The 18,744-nt window shown below is 37.0% G+C and overlaps 1 protein-coding gene across 1 annotated transcript in view; it reads left to right on the top strand.

Moving 5' to 3' along the window:
- The window catches only part of LOC122916707 (S-formylglutathione hydrolase-like), a 28,475-nt gene extending 12,356 nt beyond the window's left edge, over nucleotides 1-16,119 (top strand). The window contains 2 exon segments of the mRNA XM_044264133.1: nucleotides 15,614-16,031; nucleotides 16,034-16,119. Coding sequence (XP_044120068.1) covers nucleotides 15,614-16,031; nucleotides 16,034-16,119 — 504 coding nt within the window.
- The last annotated feature ends 2,625 nt before the right edge of the window (nucleotides 16,120-18,744 follow it).

The following is an 18,744-nucleotide window of genomic DNA, read 5'->3' on the forward strand; positions in this document are numbered from 1 at the left end:
TCAACTATGTAAAATAAGAAGAAAGTTCCCACAGGTGACTCAACAAAAGACATTAAAAATTCGGGGCGCCTGGGTGGCTCAGTGGGTTAAAGCCTCTGCCTTTGGCTCAGGTCATGATCCTGGGATTGAGCTCCATATCAGCTCTCTGCTCAGCAGGGAGCCTGCTTCCCCTGTCTCTCTCTGCTTGCCTCTCTGCCTACTTGTGATCTCTGTCAAATAAATAAATAAAATCTTAAAAAAAAAAAAAGACATTAAAAATTCATAGGCTTTTCTCTCTCTGGGATGGTTGTGGAAATAAAGCCACAAATTCAGATATTTTTGTCATATGGGTTTGGATCCTGGCCGCCTTACCTTGGGGGAATAATTTAACCTCTGTTTCCTCATCTCTAAAATAGTATAATAATAATATCTACCTTGTATGGATGTTTTGATAAGGAAATATGCCTATCCCGTGTTTAAAGATTTTAAATTATTCCTGAAAACCATCATTAAGTGAATGACCATTATTTTTAAAAATCCATTAATTTCAATGGGAATATTTTATTCCAATTTAGGCAGTTCCCTAAGTACTGAGTACATAAGAAACACATCCTTCTTTATAGCATTTATATTATGGAATTTAGACCTTAATAATTTATAATATGTGTTATGTGGCAAGGCTACCATTTGAAAGAAACCGCTGAAAAAATGTAGAAAACATTTAGCAGTACAATATTTAGGGCTACTGAAAGAGCAAACTCTTCAACCACTTTAGAAGTATCTATTGATTGATATATTACTAACATACTAATTGATACATTAAGAAGTATACTAAGTATAATTTGAGATTAAAGAGATAGAAACAACTGAAATAGGGCAAATAACTTTTTTTTGAACCAAAATGCAAAATCCACACCGAAAATGTTAATTATGTACTTTAATGCATCAAATAATATAATGGTAAAATATGTAAAGGAAAAAATCCAGTAGATTACAGAAAACTTTAGCATCTGTTTTTCATGAGAAACCAAGTGGTCAAAAGAAAAATGACAGTATGTAGAGGATTTGAGAAATATAACAGGGTTGTAAATTTTGAATTCTATAGCATGCAAGCATAGACTAACTCTTTTTGTAGCCCCTGAGGACATTTATTAAAATTAATCCTAAAATAACACCCAAAGAATAATTCAATAAACTTTAAAAATGAGATATATATTATTTCTAAAGTAAAAGAATGTTCTTCTACATTATTCTTGGGTTAATGGCACTGGGATATTTAGCATGATCTTTTTAAAAAATATTTTATTTATTTATTTATTTATTTATTAGAGAGAGAGAGAGAGGGACAGTGAGCAAGGGAATACAAACAGAGGGAGTGGGAGAAGGAGAAGCAGGCTTCCACAGAGCAGGGAGCCCAATATGGGGCTCAATTTGGGGCTCGATAGGGGGCTCAATCCCAGGACCCTGGGATCATGACCTGAGCTGAAGGTAGATGCTTAATGACTGAGCTACCCAAGTGCCCTATTTAGGATAAACTTAATGGCAGTCATAACCTTAATATGTCAAGAGTGCTTATAAAATAAGTAGAGAAATCGTGAATTATTCTGTTTTTCAAAAAGAGTAAAAGACATGAATTTGATGAAATTCACAAAAAACAAGTAGGTCATAAGCCTATAAAATGTTTGAAAATATTTAATCAAAGGCAGAACTTTTTAAAAGTTATGCTTTGTGGGGCACCTGGGTGGTTCAGTGGGTTAAGCCTCTGCCTTCTGCTCAGGTCATGAACTCAGGGTTCTGGGATCGAGCCCTGCATCGGGCTCTCTGCTCGGCGGGGAGCCTGCTTCCTCCTCTCTCTCTGCCTGCCTGTCTGCCTACTTGTGATCTCTATCTGTCAAATAAATAAATAAATAAAATCTTAAAAAAACAAAAGTTATGCTTTGTACTTATTTTGAAGCAAATGATATTTTAACATACAGTATATATAAACCAAAGGGAGAAAAGAGTGTAAATTAGTATTTCCTTTCTTGGGACCAATTTAAAAATAATAAATTAGTATTTCCTTTCTTGGTACCAATTTAAAAATAATACTTTAAAAATATAGATATTTTTAAAACAGAAGTTCTCCTTCTAGGAATTTGTCCTGTGGAGGCAGTTAAGTTATGTGACCTTGTAAGTAAGGAATTAGGCACTAGGATGTCCATGACAGTGTTATTTATGAGAATAAGAAATTGGAAATAACCCAAATTTCAGATGTGTTATTGGTTAACTAAATCATGATACAGTTACAGCCACAAAATATTTTATTGTTGAAATATGACATGGTAATTTGTTTATAATATATGGCTCATTTAAAAAACCTGCTTACTAAACTCTTGTAGGATATATTCCATTTTTATTAAAATATATGAATATAAAACATGGCTATGCACTGAATTGTTCATAGTGACTTTAACGGTATATGCATGATATTAAATTTCTTCCATCTGCTTAACTTTATTTCTCATTATTCTGCAAGACACATATGTAATGAAAAAATAGTGTCTGTTAATAGTTTTAAGAAGTCATGTCTCCAGTTTTAAATGCATCTAGAAATTTATTCTTCAAGTTAGCAGTGCCATCTGCTGATCATGTTGGGAGCGTTCCCTCTAACAACAAAAAATTTGAGAACATAGGAAAGTCAATTATCAGAATCAAACATTGTAACATATTTAAGAAAAAAGAGGAATGTATAAGAAGAAATATTCTGACATTCACTTAGTTTAACTTACGTCTGATACCATTAAAATGGTTTTCAAAATCTGAAATATGGACTCTAATATTCTCTTATCCCTTTGTTTTACATTATAGCTCTATCATCTTGAATTTATAGCTTCCCCTTTCATAGAAATTATCCAAGAGAATATGAATTCTAGCCAAATATAGCTGTTAACCAGCAAATTGTAGTGAATTCCAAGGGTCAAGTTGAAGTCATAAATAGGAAAATGAATCAGGTCAGAAGTTCAGGTAAAAATAAACAAGAAACAAATAAGGAAAAATTGTTTAGCACAATGGTAGTGAAAAAGAATGTGTTGATGGACCTCTTTTGTATGAAAGAGTGAGTATCTGTCACAAAGATAAGTCCAATAGCCTATAGGAAACAAAGAAGAAATATACAGCCTACATTTTCCTAATTTGTCCAAAAGGATTTAATAAAAGATTTGTCAAATATATTCACACTTCTGGATTGTATCTACAGTAATCCCCAACTCTATCCATCCTGTCAAAAAAAAAAAAAGAGTCCAGATAATATGGATTTTTAAAACAAACCCATATTCAACTAATGCTTCATCTTAGCAGTTACACACTATCTTTTCAATAACCATTCTATAACACTATTGAGGCACAAAATCAAAATTGCTATAATTATCTTAATCCATTTTTCATGTTGAGAAAACTTCAACAGTATTTGCCCACTTGGGATGTCTATGCAACTGCCCCATGTCCCCTTGATATCTCAGAGATGCTTGGTAGTGATTCTGGTGTCGCAAAAGAAATTGCTCTTTGAGCAGAAGCCTGAACTTCAACATGTCTTTTGCTGAAAAGCATCTCGTGCAGCTTTGTGGGATGTTTTTGCTTTTTTTTTTAAAAAAAAAAAAAAGCACATTATTTTCAAAGTTACTTTTAATCAAGTTGATGACAATATATTAAATATATTAAATATTAAATATATTAAAATCCACCACTTAAAATTGGTGGCATCTGGAGAGCCCAAAGCAAAGGCAGTCGTGTAAATTCCAATCTCCCAACATAGCCTCTTTTAAAAAAAAAAATCAGAACAATAAGGACAAATAAAACTATGCGAAACTTTTGTAGTAGAGGTCCAAAGTTTAAATTATGTGTAAAATTAGAAAAATACAAACAAAAGACCCGTGAACTCTATCTCATACTCCTGACAGAAGTAATTTGAGAGCAATAGCAGCCCATTCAAAACTGCATGAGAGAGAAAGGGAACTGTCAGTGGACCTAAGATAGATATAAAAATCACTTTGAGGGAAAGAAAATCAACCCTAAGTGTAAAAATACTGAAGAGGAGTAGTGACCTTGTGAAATGGGCTTAAAAATGTACAGAGGACATAAGGAAGCAATTGGAAAAGAGTAAATCTTGAAGGGGAGATAAGGCTTAAAAAGATGAGAGAGACTTGTCTTGGAAAATTCACAGTGAATGAAAAAAAGAAGCAAAAGAGGGAATTTTAAGATCGTGGAAGACAAAAGGAAATAAAAATGTCAAAAAGCACATATTTTTCTTTACTCCCTACAGAAAAACAAGCACCATCTCGAAAGAAATTACACTTTGTTATATTGGCACAAGAAGGTGTTTTTGAATTAAGAATCTCATAAGGGGCACCTGGCCTTTGAGGAACTGTTCCTCAAACAAAAGAAAAGCAAAGCAGAAGGAAACTATAACACAATATTCCAAGTGGAATTAGATATGCTGAAACCAGCATTTGGGAATTAAAGCAAAACAGAACAGAACAAAATAGATTGGATCAAAAATCCAAGAGCCAAAAATAGGAAGAAATAAAATGGGAATTGATCAGACTGGAGGGGGGAGGGGAATTGTATAAAAAATAAAGACTAAATTATGAAGAACCCAAGGAAGAAAAGATATGAGTGAACATTTAATAAAGTGCAATGAATGACAGTAAGAAAACAACAATGGAAATGAAAAAATAGAGATTTTTTTTAAATGCCAAAGGAAAGGGATTACGATGGTATTCAAGCACAGAAGAACTAGCTTAAGTATAATTGCAGTTTCAGAAGGAGGAAAAATTAAACAATACAACAGAACTAATAGTTAAAAAGTATAATCTGATAGACTTTCTGGAAACAAACCAGACCTATATTTACATATGGAAAGGGCCCACCAGATAGAAGGAAAAATTGACCCACCACGATAAATATGGTGATATACCCTATTAGACCTATGAGTCTTAAAGTAGTATAGTTTAAAAATGAGGAAAAAGATTTAGGCCACCAGTTTAAAAAAAATCAAATAAGTTATAAGAACAAGATTATTAAACCAGCGTCAAATTTCTTAGAGAAACATAAATAAAGCAAGTCATCAGTTGGCAGCATTTTCAAACAGCTCCAAGAAAGGAGGTGTGAACCAAGAATTATGTAAAGGCAAGTTGTCTTTCATCTATTAGTGCTAATATGCTAGAGAGTAGGACATTCTATACTCAACAGCCTTTCTTAAGAAATCTACTAGAGAAGAAGATATGAACAGACACTTCTCCAATCAAGACATACAAATGGCTATCAGACACATGAAAAAATGTTCATCATCATTAGCCCTCAGGGAGATTCAAATTAAAACCACATTGAGATATCACCTTACACCAGTTAGAATGGCCAAAATTAACAAAACAGGAAACAACAGGTGTTGGAGAGGATGTGGAGAAAGGGGAACCCTCTTGCACTGTTGGTGGGAATGCAAGTTGGTGCATCCTCTTTGGAGAACAGTGTGGAGATTCCTCAAGAAATTAAAAATAGAACTTCCCTATGACCCTGCAATTGCACTCCTGCGTATTTACCCCAAAGATAACAGATGTCGTGAAAAGAAGGGCCATCTGTACCCCAATGTTTATAGCAGCAATGGCCACGGTCGCCAAACTATGGAAAGAACCAAGATGCCCTCAACTGATGAATGGATAAGGAAGATGTGGTCCATATACACTATGGAGTATTATGCCTCCATCAGAAAGGATGAATACCCAACTTTTGTAGCAACATGGACGGGACTGGAAGAGATTATGCTGAGTGAAATCAGTCAAGCAGAGAGAGTCAATTATCATATGGTTTCACTCATTTGTGGAGCATAACCAATAGCATGGAGTACAAGGGGCGTTAGAGAGGAGTAGGGAATTTGGGTAAATTGGAAGGGGAGGTGAACCATGAGAGACTATGGACTCTGAAAAACAGTCTGAGGGGTTTGAAGTGGCGGGGGGGTGGGAGGTTTGGGTATCAGGTGGTGGGTATTATAGAGGGCACAGCTTGCATGGAGCACTGGGTGTGGTGAAAAAATAATGAATACTGTTTTTCTGTAAATAAATACATTGGGAGAAAAATAAATAAATAAAGTGGTAATTTAAAAAAAAAAAAAAAAAAAACCTTGAGAAAATAGATAATTCCCTAAGAAAACTGTATTTGATTCCTAGGGCTGCCATAACTAAGTACGACAAACTGGTGTTTTAAAACAAATTCTCATTGTGTTCTAGGTTCACCTTTTTTACAACAAGAATGAAAAGCATACCAGAGTCCAGTCCTTTCCTTTAGTTTTGTGTGTAAGTTCTTAAGGAAAAATATCTTCTTAATTTATTATTTTACGCTTGCAAACCAAGCTTGATGTCTTTGCTTTTCAAGTGCAGTGTGTTTCCACTTATGAGTTTCCCCCTTACTCAATAATACCCACTGGTCAGTGAAATTATCTTAATGTTCTAATCTCAAATATATTCTGCTAGTAATGGATTGGAACAGATGGAATAGAGATGGTATTATAATGTGTTTGGTTTTATTGCATTACAATATAATTTTAAAAAATATTTAGGAAATTATATGAAATATGTGCTAAAACTTAGAGGCGCAACTGGAGTAGGTTAAAAGCCTCCTGAAGCAATAATGAGAGTTGGGATAGATCTTGGTTACAGAGTCAGATAATGACAACTGTGACACAGATAAAGTCACTGTGGGTAGCTTAGAGTATATTCCTTCAGTCATTACGTTTGCGTATACACAACACATAAACACACAATACATGCATGTACCTTCATTTCTAAAAATGGGGAAAGTATTTTTTTATAAATATTACTTTGCTTTTATTTTTATTTTATTTTTTTTTAAGATTTTATTTATTTATTTGACAGATCACAAGTAGGCAGAGAGGCAGGCAGAGAGAGAGAGAGAGGAGGAGGAAGCAGGCGCTCTGCTGAGCAGAGAGCCTGATGCGGGACTCGATCCCAGGACCCTAAGATCATGACTTGAGCCCAAGGCAGAGACTTAACCCACTGAGCCACCCAGGCACCCCTGTTCTTATTTTTTAACTGCCACAATGTTGTATAATTTTTAACTTTTATTTGGTATTTTATGGACTTACAACAAGCCACATGAATATTTTAAAGAAACAATATTAATTCCTTAAAAATACACACAATTTTAATTCTTAATATTATTTACATTTGGGATTATTGAGTATATCATACATCTCTTATTGGACTTTTAGCTTATTTTTAAAAATGCTTCAGTATACAAAATAAGGCTTTTGTGAGAGAATTATTCTCTGTAAGATTAGTTGTAAAAATAGATGTTTTTTGTAATATTCCCAGTATTTTAATTGAAAACAAGTCACAAAATTACTGTGAAGTAAAGAAGCACAAAACGATACATTTGCTAAATAAACCCAAGAGCTTATGAAAACATCAGTTCAATACACAAAATTCTCATAAGAAATAAGGAAAAAATGAGGATAAGGAATAAAGGATAAGGAAAACACAAATACTTGTTTATGAAGGCTAATACCTTATACGTCCATACCACCAAAAAGGAAAAAATTGCTTGAGTAAGAAAGAGACCAATAAAATAAAATAAGAGTATAATTCAGAAAGACTGCAGATGAGAAAGATAGAAGTAATCAGCTCACATGGAGGTGTGGTGGCGGCAGATGAGCAAGAAATCAAGAGACTCCTTGCTCTACACTAGAAGGAATTCCAGAACAACTACAATAACAGGGGAAAATAAACATTAAAAAGTCACATAGGGGTGCCTGGGTGGCTCAGTCAGCCAAGTGTCTGACTCTTAACTTTGGCTCAGGTCATGGTCTCAGGGTCCTGGAATTGAGCCCCATGTTGGGCTCTGGCTCAGTGGGGATTCTGCTTGGGATTCTCTCTCTACCTCTGCCACACCCCCCTCACACTCTCTTGTTCCGTCTCTCTCTAAAATAAATAATCATTTTAAAAAGTCATGGAGAAGATAACTCATTTAGAGATGATTGTCTAAAATGGCAGGGTGAGGCCTGAAGTGCAGGATATCTCAGAATAGATCAAAGCCAATGTAAAAAAAAAAAGAGGTTCTGGAAACTAGGTTTCCTCCAGCCACTGTAACGACCAAATGCACTCAGGGTATAAATAACTCTCACAGACGAGGGCAATACCAAAATATAGTCCTAGTGTTTGCCAGTGGCAGCACTGATATATGCTGATGGTATTTGCTGCCGAGTTAACATTTTTCTCTAGTACTACACTTAGATGATCTGTAAGTTTAGAATTCCGGGCCTCTCATTAAGATGTACCATTGATGGGAACTTTCATGTTGAACGGCCCATGACAACACCATCAGCCCTTAACAAGGGCCCAGAGCTATTTCTAATAAAGGAGTTGCAATTATTATTATTACTACCACCACAGTTCCTTTTTTCTTTTAAGGGTTTATTTATGTATTTGAGAGAGAGAAAGAGAGTAGGAGCCAGGGGAGAGGCAGAATAGGAGAGAGAGGGACACGAGCAGACACCCTGCTGAGTGCGGAGCCGGGGCTTAATTCAAGGACCCTGAGATCATCACCTGAGCCAAAGTCAGAACTTAACTGACTGAGCCCACTAGGCACCCCTCACCACAATTTCTTACTAGAAGTTTGTGGTGACACAAATGAAAAAAATCCCTATGAAATGTGAATATAAACATATTGTTTATTGACATCATCTGTTGCGATTGCTTCAGTTTGACTTTTTGCAGGTGGAAGGACACAGATAATGCATTTGGCCTTGACCTACCAAGGTTCTATCACAGAGGTTGAATACAAAATTCTGCCCAAAAGGAATACCAAGCCCCCAAATCTGAGCACTCATACTCCTCTCAAATAAGGGTCTGGGAATGGAAGGCGCTTGATTTTAAGCACATGAGCCACTGGAGGGCAGCAGAGACACAATTTTAACATCAAGGTCATTTACCATTCATTGACCAATCCGTGGATTGATTCTTTTAACACGTAAGGAGTGACTACTAGGTGCAAAGCATTCACCTTTAATTATGACCAAGGTCATATGTAAACTATTTCATTAATTATTTCTATTGCTAAAGAACATTTAACAGACATTTCTATCTGAATCCCCACTGTGTCTAGTACAGACTGAAATCTTACAGATTTTTGCATAATACAATTGAGAAGTCATAAAATTGTAGAATTTTAAAGATAGTATGAAACTTACAGAACACCCATATTTACTAATTTCTCTCCTGAACCATGTTACTATCTTTTCTGCTCATTCCTGTGTGTTAAATGTTTGTTGGTTTTCTTTTGACCTTTTGGTCAAACTTTAGGAAAATAGAGAGGAGTGAAAATGAAAATAAAAGGCAGCCATAGGTAACTTTCATTAATGTATGATCTAATTCCTCCCGGTCAAATATATGTAGATGTATGTTTATTTAGTTTTCAGATTTGATCTTGGGATCTATAGATATCGCTTAAAATGATGCTGTAAAATGGGGATGCCATATCCATTAAAAGAGAAAATACCAATGACATAAAACTTTTTCAGAAGGTCAGTATTTTTAAGGCACCTGGGTGGCTCATTCGGCTAAAGCCCCTGCCTTCAGCTCAGGTCATGATTCCAGGGTCCTGGGATCCAGTTCAGAATCGGGCTCTCTGCTCATCATGGAGTCTGCTTCCTCCTCTCTCTCTTCCTGCCTCTCTGCCTACTTATTATCTCTGTCTGTCAAATAAATAAATAAAATCTTTTAAAAAAAAAGTTCAGTATTTTTTATGTTACACTGTGCGGACCCAAACAATTTATCCAGATGGAGTTCTCATCTCTCTACTATTTCTCTAGAGCAGTTCATTTTACTTTCTACCTTGCTTTAAAAAAAAAAAAGATTTAAGTTGATTTTGGAGATGCCTTGTATTTTGATCCATCATAAAACATAAAGCAAGAAGAAGCCACTTAATATTCTCAGTAGGAAAGATCGGACATTATTGATTTTAGGATGAATTATTTTCCTGAACTAAATAACTAAAATAGTATAAATAACTAAAATGTATGAGGTGGGGAAAAGAGAAGATGCTTAACTATGTGCATTTACCATCAGATGTCTGAATTCATGCAGTCAAGTAGTGAGGCTAAGGATAATTTTTCTTATCTCACATGCTTGTCATTGTAAAATGACCTTACCAAGATGAATGGGAAGAAAGCATAGTTCAACTTTCGACTTACCCATTTAGCAAATTACTATCCTAGGATGTGCCAAGGCTGTATTTCACATCATGAGGTTTGCAGAGCAAACCAAGTGTAGTGCCTGTTCTTGAGGGATATACTGTCTAGCAGGAGTGAGACAAGGAAATCACTTGCTGTGATACAGTGTAAGGCCCGGAGTGGTGTGTGGTGTGTGAGAAGTTCACCTTTGCCTGTAGCTCAGGAGCAGAGAGGGGAGAGGCTCACCTGCCCACGCTTTAGTCCTTGAAGTTTAGCCAAAGAGATGTTTAGGCTAGAAACTAAAGGTCATGGGGAAAGAGTCAGACAAGGTGGGGGAAGAAGAGCATTTGGCCAGGGAAACAGCATGCAAAGGCCTGTTGGCGAATGATTAGTAATTCATTATCAGCAAGGGAGGCGAGGTAAGCTAAAAGAGGCAAACGGTAAAGGTCTTTGTAAACCATTATTAAGGAGTTTGAACTTTATCATGCAATTTTAACTTTACAAAGTGAATTCTAGGGGTGCCTGGGTGGCTCAGTGGGTTAAGCCTCTGCCTTTGGCTCAGGTCATGATCTCAGGGTCCTGGGATGGAGCCCTGCATCGGGCTCTCTGCTCAGCAGGGAGCCTGCTTCCCCCTCTCCCTCTCCCTGCCTCTCTGAGTACTTGTGATCTCTCTCTCTCTCTGTCAAATAAATAAATAAAATCTTTGAAAAAAAAAAGTAAATTCTGGCTCACGTGTGGAAAATGGATTCAGGTAGAAAATACTGGAGGATGGAGGTCCAAATTACATCTACAAGATGATGAATACATTTTATTATAATTAAAAGAAAATCATTGATTCGTTCCAAAAACTAATATAGAATCTAGACCTAGCAGGAGTTTGATGTATATTTAATAGTGACTGAAAGGATGAATGGATCTGTAAACAATTTAACATCCATACTTAGACTTCCTTAGGAAGACAGCTGGCCTATTCTTACTCTGTCTACAACAATGTCAATATCACTATCCTAATGCCACTTATTTATATTTCTAAATCAATATCACTGACTTGGAGTTGTACACATTGAACAAGTCAGCTGCCTAATCCTCTACTACCACGTCAAGAATTGGAAAAGTTTTATTTTTTTAAAAAAGATTAATTTATTTCTTTCAGAGAGAGAGAGAGAGAGAGGGCCCAAGGGGTCCTGGGGTGGGGGGTGGGAGGCAGAGGGAGAGAGAGAATCTCAAGCCGACTCCCTAGTGACCTGTCCCATGACCCAGAAACCATGACCTGAGCTAGAGTCAAGAGTCAGTTGCTTAACTGACTGGACCACCTAGGTGCCTCTAACAAGTCTGATTTTTCTCTAAGAGTATGCTTCCGTTTCATAGAGGAAGAATCTATTTCCTTTGTTGGATTTCTTTTACTGGTGTTACTGCTCTAGTCTATCAGCTTCCCTTGGGGAATTTATTTTGGCAGTCTAGTCATTTGTTCAGTGTTTATCCATAAAATGGACAAGACTACATGAAAATCCACCCCGTTTTATAGTTCCAGTTAAAAAATGAGACCTGCATCTCCAAAAGGCATATTATTGCCCAGATCGTACATACAACACATAAAATATTGTTCCCTCAGGTACTAGTTAGCCTTAGGGTCAGAGGGAAAATCAGAAGGGAAACGTCTGATTATAACAAAATATTCGTGTAGCACTGTGTTTCTTGGGTAAACAAACATCCTCTTTGTCTGCTGTTTGTTAAGAAACAAGCTAGAAGGAATGGAAATTTTTTTTCCAATTTATTTTCTTTAAGAAACTTTTTGATGGAATAATTTTAAAACTGCCGTGCCTGGGAATAACATTTTTAAGCATGGCAAAGTATTATAGGAGCAGATGGTGCTGAAGGACTTCTTAAATATGAGAGAAAATTACATCCAAACAAAAGACAGTAAGTCAAGGAGACACTTGAGTTATCTATAGCTATTAATATTTTAATTTGATCATTTGGTATCTGTGATGTTCCTTGGAACTGCTTAAATATATTTCAAATTTGTCTTTTGAATTGCAAGTTAATTGTAATTTGTTGTCAGAAAAATAGAAAGGAAAACAAACTGAGTAAGAGCATTCCTTCAGGAATTTTTAAAGATGCAAAAAATAGTTTTCACATATAGTCATGAAAGGCACATGATATTTCCAAGACCCAGATGGCTTGAGTAGAAATATTAACATTTTCTAAGCCAAAAGGAAAAAAAGTTAAGTGGATGAATAGTTTGCCTTTTATGCTTAAATTCATTCAAAGGTATTCCATCATTTTAATCACACGAAAATATATTTGAAAGAGCCTTCAAACAATTGCAACTACCTGCAACCCCCACCCTCCTGGGGCAAGTGAATGTTATTCTTCCTATTTGCATATGCAGAAAGTAGCCATTAACAATTCATGGATCATTGAATATAGGTGATTCTCAGTTTCACAAGGATAAATTAATGCAGGTGATAATTGTGAGATGGTGAGAAACATCAGAAGTTAATTCTGTATGGGTGAACGGTGGGAGGGAAGTTGACGATTCAGGAGGTAGGATTGTTGAAGATAATAACTTTGTTTTGGACATGTGGAATTTGAGATGCCCACAGAAAACTGGATGGTTGGTCCAAGTTGTTAATGATTTAACAAGTCGAGAGTTTGGAAAAAGGTCTGGGCTGGAAATGGAACTTTGCATGACATGAATATCTGAAAGTGGAGGAGGCCACTCAAGGATAATGTGTAGAGTATGATAATATGGGGCCAAAATGCGAGTATGCATCAGAAAAGCTTTTAAGTGGTGGGAGGAGAGGGCAGAGGCTAAAAGCCTGTAAAGAGAAAGCAGATGATCACAGGATGAGCAGTTTCTATCACCTACTGACATTAATGGCAAATATTTACCAAGTAAAGTGGAGCATGACAGTGTTTACAGAAATGGTGTTCTTTTCTTCACAACCTTGCAGTGAACACTTTGAAGTGGAATGTTCTAGCTAATTTCATGTTTAGCACGAAACCAAGATGAATGAAAAGGAAAACAAGGTATGCAAGTATAGAGCATAGAATCAGGTTCAGTTTATATTCCAGGGAGCAAGTTCTTGAGGAAAGCCAAAGCTAGAAAGGAAACCAAATGACAATATTGGGAGCTACGCGGTGGAAATGACAGAATGGAGTATTCAAGAGCTAGCAGCTCCTAGTTTACCTTGTCCAGAGTTCACATGAAAATATTGACAAAAATCAGGAGATGATGACAATCCAAAACAACAAACAGTGAAAATGAATATTAACAAACTGTTAGAACCCAGAAGAAGGGATGCATGGGTGGCTCAGTCAGTTAAGTGTCTGCCTTTGGCTTGGTCATGATCCCAGGGTCCTGGGATCGAGTCCCATGTTGGGCTCCTGGCTCAACAGGGAGCCTGCTTCTCCCTCTGCCTGCTGCTCCCTCTGCTTGTGCTCGCTTTCTCTATCTTACACAAATAAATAAAATCTTAAAAAAATAAAAAAAGAGCTGGGAAGAAATTTTCAGTAATTCCTGGGCCAACAAAGGTTGATTTATTTTAAAAAATGAATAGTGCTCTATATAATTTTCACTTTGTGGAACGGAGCTGCTCCTGGCACACAATGGTCTGTGGGATCACTAGTTACTACTGGAAGCCTCAACTTCTTCATTAGTAAACCTTACTTACTAGGATTTCTGTGGATTAAAGGAGCTAACGCAGACTAATTGCTTATCAGAGAGCTTGGTACAAAGGAATTAATAAATAGTCAGTAGTTCTTAAATGGATCTTACCCCAAGTTGCCAAAAATTATTGATTAAAAACAGGAAAGAAGGAACATTCAAAATAACAAATGTTGACAGTAGAGGCTGACCGCCTGTTGCCAGAATCTGGGAGGAATGTTCTCTAATCACTAGCTTGAGTGAAACCCCATTTATGAAACAAGTGGGTTTTTTTCTGCTTCTTCACCTTGTGAAACAAAACTATTTATTACCATCATCACCAACATATAGAACTTCCTAAGTACTTCCAAGTACTGTGTGACGTGTGTGTTCACTTGGGCTCTAAGCATCCCCGTCCATCAGCCCTGGTCAGGGCATCTGGAATCTATGGAATCACATGCGAATTATGAATTTTTCTGGAGAGAGGATCTAAAGCTTTTGTAAGCTTCTCAAAGTGTTGTGTGCCTTCCTCCTGCCCCCATAGACTAAGAAACAGTGTCAAGTAGAACCTTCTCATTTTACTGAGAGCCCAAATGGGCTGTCACCCCATCAGGTCTAGTTTACTTGTATTGATCACCCAGAGCCTCTATACCGTCAATCATGAGCTCTCAGACTGGTGAGAATGATCCTAATTTTGCAAGGGAGAAATATACATATTATTGATTTTATTTTTACTAAAATCTGCCTAATGTCTTATTCCTGTTTTTTTGTTTTGTTTTGTTTGTTTTTAAAGATTTTATTTATTTATTTGACAGAGAGAGATCACAAGCAGGCAGAGAGCAGGCAGAGAGAGAGGAAGGGAAGCAGGCCCCCAGCTGAGCAGAGAGCCTGATGCGGGACTCGATCCCAGGACCTCGAGATCATGACCTGAGCCAAAGGCAGTGGCTTAACGCACTGAGCCATGCAGGTGCCCCATTATTCCTGTTTTGAAAGATGGTTTTATCACAATCTTTATCATTTTCTAATAGATCTCTTGCCATTTTTATATTGGCCACTTCCTCTAAAATCTAGATTCTTGAGTTACCACACTACAATGCCATTTTATTTGGTTATTTAAAAGGTTCAGTTATCACACTACAATGCCATTTTATTTGGTTATTTGCTTATTTTTTCAGAATTTGGAAGTCACACATTCAGATGTTTCCAAAAAAACCAGCAGTTCCTTAAACTGAAGCCATTGCTTTAAAATGTGTATCAGAAGTTCACAAAAGGAACCAAATGTTCTCTCTCCACCCTATTATGAGACCTTTACTATCCAAAAAATAGAAAGCACTTAACGAAATTCAGGGATTGACTTGTCGTTTACGTAAAACTGGATAAACACTTGCAGAGTAGGAGTGTAAAAATTGTTGAGCCTGCTAACTTCAAATAAAAAATATGAGAGCTGAAACTGAATTATAAAATTGTAATATTAGAACTCTTTTGTGAAAATGGCCTCCAAATAATTACTTATTCAGGAGCCCGGTGGTTCGAATTCTTACTCTATAGGCACTTTTCAGGCACTGATTTTTAAAAACTACCACAAGGCTTACATTTTTAAAAAAGATTTATTTATGTATTTGAGGGAGAGAGGGAGAGAAAGAGTGGCGGAGGGAGAGAATGGTCAGGCAGAATCCCCACGGAGCCTGACTCCGGGCTCGAGCCCACCACCCATGAGATCATCTGAGTTGAAATCAAGAGTTGGACACTTAGCCAGTTGAGCTACCCAGGAGCCCCAAGTACAGAATGTATCTTATGTAACTAGGGCGCTTCCCCAACTTATAAATGCCAGTTTTCCACTGGACCCCCAAAGGATGTCTATCTTTGGCCACTCCGTGGGAGACCATGAAACTTTGATTTGTGCTCCGAAGAATCCTGGAAAATACAAATCTGTATCTGCCTTTGCTCCAATTTGCAACCTAGTGCTCTGTCTTTGGGACGAAAAATCCTTTAGTAGATATTTAGGGACGGATCAAAATAAATGGAAGACTTATGATGCTACCCAGCTTGTGAGATCCTACCCAGGTGCTCAGCTAGACATAATAATTGATGAAGGAAAAGATAACCAGTTCCTTCCAGATGGACAGTCACTACTTGGTAACTTCACAGCTGCCTGCACAGAAAAGAAAGTCCCTGTTGTTTTTAGGTTTAAGAGGGTTATGATGATAGCTACAGCTTCACTGCAACCTTCATTCCTGATCACATCAGAGATCATGCAAAATACCCGAATGCATGAAAAACTTAAGAGAATTTCTTCAGGACTACAAAAAAAAATGTAATAAACAGAATTGCAGGGAAAAGGGATTTTAAACTGTTGGATTTCATAGTGCTACAAATTCATCATCCATAGTTGAATCACTTTCTGAATAAACATATAAAACCTGAAAAAAGTAATTTTGAATTTCTCATTCTATGACTTTAAACATTTTTTCATAATTTTCAAAGGTCATGAAATTTTTCTCATATATCCGTGTGATGATATTGAAATTACAGTTAAAAATTTGCTTCAAAATGGTGTGTTGGTACTAAAATTTTTTTTCTCACTATTTCACAAAATCGTATTTATTTCATGAATGTCCTGCTCTAATAGTTAATTTCCTGTGCTCTAATCTTTTGCTGTATAAAGTATGGTCTGTGGATCAGCAGCATTAGTTATCTCCTGAAAGCTTATTAGAAATGCAGAAATTCTACTCCAATCCCACACAGACTGAAGTAGACCTGCCTTTTACAGGAATCCTCTGCCCCTGAAGGTGATTCGAATGCACTTGAAAGCAGTGGTTCTCACACCAGTCAGAAGAGCTAAAATTAACCAGTCAGGAAATGACAGATGTTGGCAAGGATGTGGAGAAAGGGGAACCCTCCTGTACCATTGGTGGGAATGCAAGCTGGTTCAGCCACTCTGGAAAAGAGCATGGAGGTTCCTCAGAAAGTTGAAGATAAAGCTACCCTATGACCCAGCAGTTGCACTACTGGATATTTACCCCAAAGATACAAATATAGTGATCCGAAGAGGCATGTGTACCCCAATGTTTATAGCTGCAATGTCCACACTAGCCAAACTATGAAAAGAGCCTAGATGCCTAGATGTCCATCAATTAATGAATGGATAAAGAAGTTGTGGTGTATAGACACACACACACACACACACACACACACACACACTGGAATATTATGCAGCCATCAAAACCCACGAAATCTTGCCATTTGCAACGACATGGATGGAACTAGAGGGTATTATGCTAAACGAAGTAAGTCAATCAGAGAGAGACAATTATCATATGATCTCCCTGATTTGAGGAATTTGAGAAACAAGACAGAGGATCATAGGGGAAGGGAAGGAAAAATGAAACAAGATGAAACCAGAGAGGGAGACAAAACTTAAGAGACTCTTGGTCTCAGGAAACAAACAGGGTTGCTGGGGTGGGGCGGGTGAGGGATGCGGTGATGGACATTGAGGAGGGCATGTGCTATGGTGAGTGCTGTGAATTGTGTAAGACTGATCAATCATAGACCTGTATCTCCGAAAAAAATAATACATTACATGTTAATTAAAAAAAAAAAAAGGAAGAAAGAAAGTGGTTCTCACTGTATGACCTCTGGAACAACAGCTTCTGCTGGGAATTTATTAGGAATGGAAATCCTCAGGCCCCATTCAAACCTACTGAATCAGCAACTTTAGCAATCTGTGTTTTATCAGACTTTTGGTGATGGTTCTCATGATAAATTGGCTGCATGGTAAAGTCATTCTGTTGCACAATAGAGTCACCTGGGGAACTTCGAAAAATCTTAATGCCCAGGTTGCAACTCACACAAGTTAAATCAGTCTTTGTGACTGAGACCCAGGTATTAGTGTTTTTAAAAAGTCCTCAGGCATTTGGGGCACCTAGGTAGCTTAGTCACTTAGGTGTCTGATTCTTATTTTCAGTTGAGGTCACCATTTCATGGGTTGTGAGATCAAGCCGTGCATGAGGCCCCGCACACAGCAGGCAGTCTGCTTGAGATTATCAGCCCCTCCCCCTGTGCACATTCTCTCTCTAAAATAAATAAATCTTTTTAAAAGAATTTTAAAAATTCCTCAGACATTCAAATCTGAAAATCCGTGTTTTAAAGGGGAATGACTATACAAATTCATTTTTTTGATTAATCCAACTAGCTATAGTTCTTAGAATAGCCATGAATTATTTGATGAAATGTGTTCTAGCAGAAAATAATTGACTAGCATTTTGATCTGTTGCAAAATAGTTTTGCCTTTTTTTTTTTTATTCTCCATTCATTCTGCACTCTGTTTTTCTTCACTTGACCTACTGTAAATCCTCTGGTGGCACTGGTGCCACAAATATGGAAAACGTTTCCAAGTGAAAATCAAGCCCTAAATTTAATACTCCTAGGGATTTAGAAAAGGAAACAAGAGAACAAAAGAGGGAAATACCTGTTTAAGTAAGGGGTAGAGCATAAAGAGGTAATTTTGTGTAAGAGGGATGGTAGGCAGTGCCTGCTAGCTGTTGAAAGACAGAAAGGAGGGAGCAGGAGTTATATTTTCTTAGAGAAGCACATACCATGGATTTTGGTTACAAAAAAAATTTAAAAGGCAAGGCAGTGGCTCAGCTCAGAGAGGTGTTGGTGCCAGCATTCAGGTGTTTCTGCAACGTTGGGGATCACTTCAATGAGAAACTGGTAGTCAACATGTAGCTAAGAGAAATCTGGTTTGGGAGACACCATAAAGACCATGTCCTCTTGATCTTAAATCATAGGGAAGATCCTGGATGGCAGTCAGAATTCCCAGGAAGTGTGGGAGAGGAATGAGGCCCAGTTCTAGTGGTTTAAAGAAATTCATATTAATTATGGGGGCGGCTTTTGGGAA

Source organism: Neovison vison, chromosome 9, assembly GCF_020171115.1.
Source record: "Neovison vison isolate M4711 chromosome 9, ASM_NN_V1, whole genome shotgun sequence".
Classification (NCBI taxonomy): Eukaryota; Metazoa; Chordata; class Mammalia; order Carnivora; family Mustelidae; genus Neogale; species Neogale vison.